Source organism: Octopus bimaculoides, chromosome 12, assembly GCF_001194135.2.
Source record: "Octopus bimaculoides isolate UCB-OBI-ISO-001 chromosome 12, ASM119413v2, whole genome shotgun sequence".
Taxonomy (NCBI): Eukaryota; Metazoa; Mollusca; class Cephalopoda; order Octopoda; family Octopodidae; genus Octopus; species Octopus bimaculoides.
Window position 1 is genome coordinate 17,696,956 of NC_068992.1, and position 2,088 is coordinate 17,699,043.

Below are 2,088 nucleotides of genomic sequence, written 5' to 3' on the forward strand. Positions count from 1 at the left end.
CAGGGAAAAGATATAAATATATTTATTTATTTATTTATGGGTTTCAGCCAAGTGGCTGCGGTCATGCTGGAATATGTATATATGATTGACCGTTGACTGAACACTATTCAATTTTTTTTCTCCGTGTTTTTCTCCTTGTCTCCGTATTCTTTCTGTTGAAGAGCGTAGCTCGAAACGTCAAAGACTTTCCATATTCCCGAGCGTCATACTAATATATACTTTTGTTATTTACACCACCTGTCCTCGTCTGTTGTTATTTTTTGTATATTCTCCCATATATATATATATATATATATATGTATATATATATATGTATTACTTACAATTTTGTGCATTAAATTTGCATTAGAATGCTATGAGTATAATTTCATCAGAGACAAAGATATACAATAAGATGTTACATGCCGATCTTTCAGTTCATATCAGAAGACTAAATATGGTGGATTATTATTTTCATATGGTTATGTGCAGGTGAAGAGTTAATGGATTAATTAGTTCTTAGTGAGATTCAGAATGACACAGAAAGTGACCAAGCTGGCTCCTTTGAATACACGTACAACTCATTTTAGCCAGCTGAGTGCACTGGAGCAACGTGAAATATAAAGTATTTTGTTCAAAACGTCGCCGGGAATCGACTCACGACCTTACGGTCGTAAGATGACCACCCTGACAACTTAGTCATGCGCTTTCACAAGCACACATGCACATTCACACACACAAACACACACATTTTTTCTTATTAACATTCTTTGTTTCTTCTTTTCACACAGGGTTATGGTAACGCTGATGAACAGCTACGAATTCTCCGAAGCATTTAAGTGTCCACCAAATTCAAGGATGAATCCCACCAAAAAATATGGCGTATGGTGATGAATATAGTTTAGTAACAACGTAACTGTTTGCTTGAATTTCTTGAATACACGTATTATTCTGTACGCGAATGTCTGAAGCAAGAGTTTTGTCCCCTATCCTCACTAACTTTTAAAAATCTTCAAGCGATATCCCTTGTATGTATAACTATTTACTTGTATATAAACAATTAGTAGTGTGGACGGCTAAGAAATTTTTTTCACAATCATGTGGTACAGGGTTCGATTCAGCGGTACAGAACTTTGGGTATTTGAGCAAAAATTTTGTATCATTGACTCCTGATGGCTTAAGATATGCGAGGGTCTGATGTCAAACTCACGGTCTCTGTCTGATGTGGAGGCCGTGAGTTTGAGCTTGAGATCAAACTGGTTCGATGAGCGTACCCTGCCATCCTGGCTCGACATGGCTTGGCAGAGGGGTGCAGTTTAAAAAAAATTTTATAATCTTACCCAGGAGTAGTTAAATCGATCACATCGTCGCCAGTGCTCCATTGGTACTTATTATATCGACCCCGAAAGGAAGAAAGGCAAAGTCGACCTCAGTGGAATTTGAAATCAGAACGTAAAGACAGACGAAATACTGCTAAGCATTTTGTCGCCCGGCGTACTAGCGCTTTTGCCAGCTTACCCCTCTCTATATGTGTGTGTTTGTTTGTGTTTACAATAGTGAGGTTATACCAAGAAATATTTCCAATGTATGTAATGAATATAATGCCATGCGGTATATAGTTACGTACCTTTAAGCTCTGAGTTCAAATCTGGCTGAGATCAACATTACATTTCATCCTTCTGGATGTCCATAAAATAAAACACCAATTAGCTGAGTGTTTCTCACCCATCCACAAGTCCAGGCTTGCTTATATTAGAAATCATTTCAACATAACAGTAAGTTTCTAAACATTAATTTAATCCTCAGACAGACTCTGTATAACAAGATTTGTGCCGTTTGAATCAGTAGCACGGTGCTATCCGTCCGAGCAATTTCTACTCCAGATTCCATCTATTATACCTCATTATTTCGTCTTCACAAGGCAGTGGAATCGGGCCCTATAAAAACCATTGATTGAGAAAGGAATTTCGTCGCCATTTGACCAGTCTGCGCCTAAAAGTATAGAAAATAAATAATCAATTTCCAAGACAGTGTGAAAGATATAATTTAAAGCAGAGTAAGAGTGAGTGAGAGAGAGAGAGAGAGAGAGAGAGAGAGAGAGAGAGAGAG

The 2,088-nt window shown here is 37.6% G+C and overlaps 1 protein-coding gene across 1 annotated transcript in view; it reads left to right on the plus strand.

Annotated features, from left to right (window-relative positions):
• LOC106870816 (neprilysin-1) overlaps positions 1-2,082 on the plus strand; it is a 39,284-nt gene extending 37,202 nt beyond the window's left edge. Inside the window, exon 18 of the mRNA XM_014917041.1 lies at positions 771-2,082. Coding sequence (XP_014772527.1) covers positions 771-870 — 100 coding nt within the window. The 3' untranslated portion in view covers positions 871-2,082. The remainder of the gene's footprint in view (positions 1-770) is intronic.
• Positions 2,083-2,088: the final 6 nt, after the last annotated feature.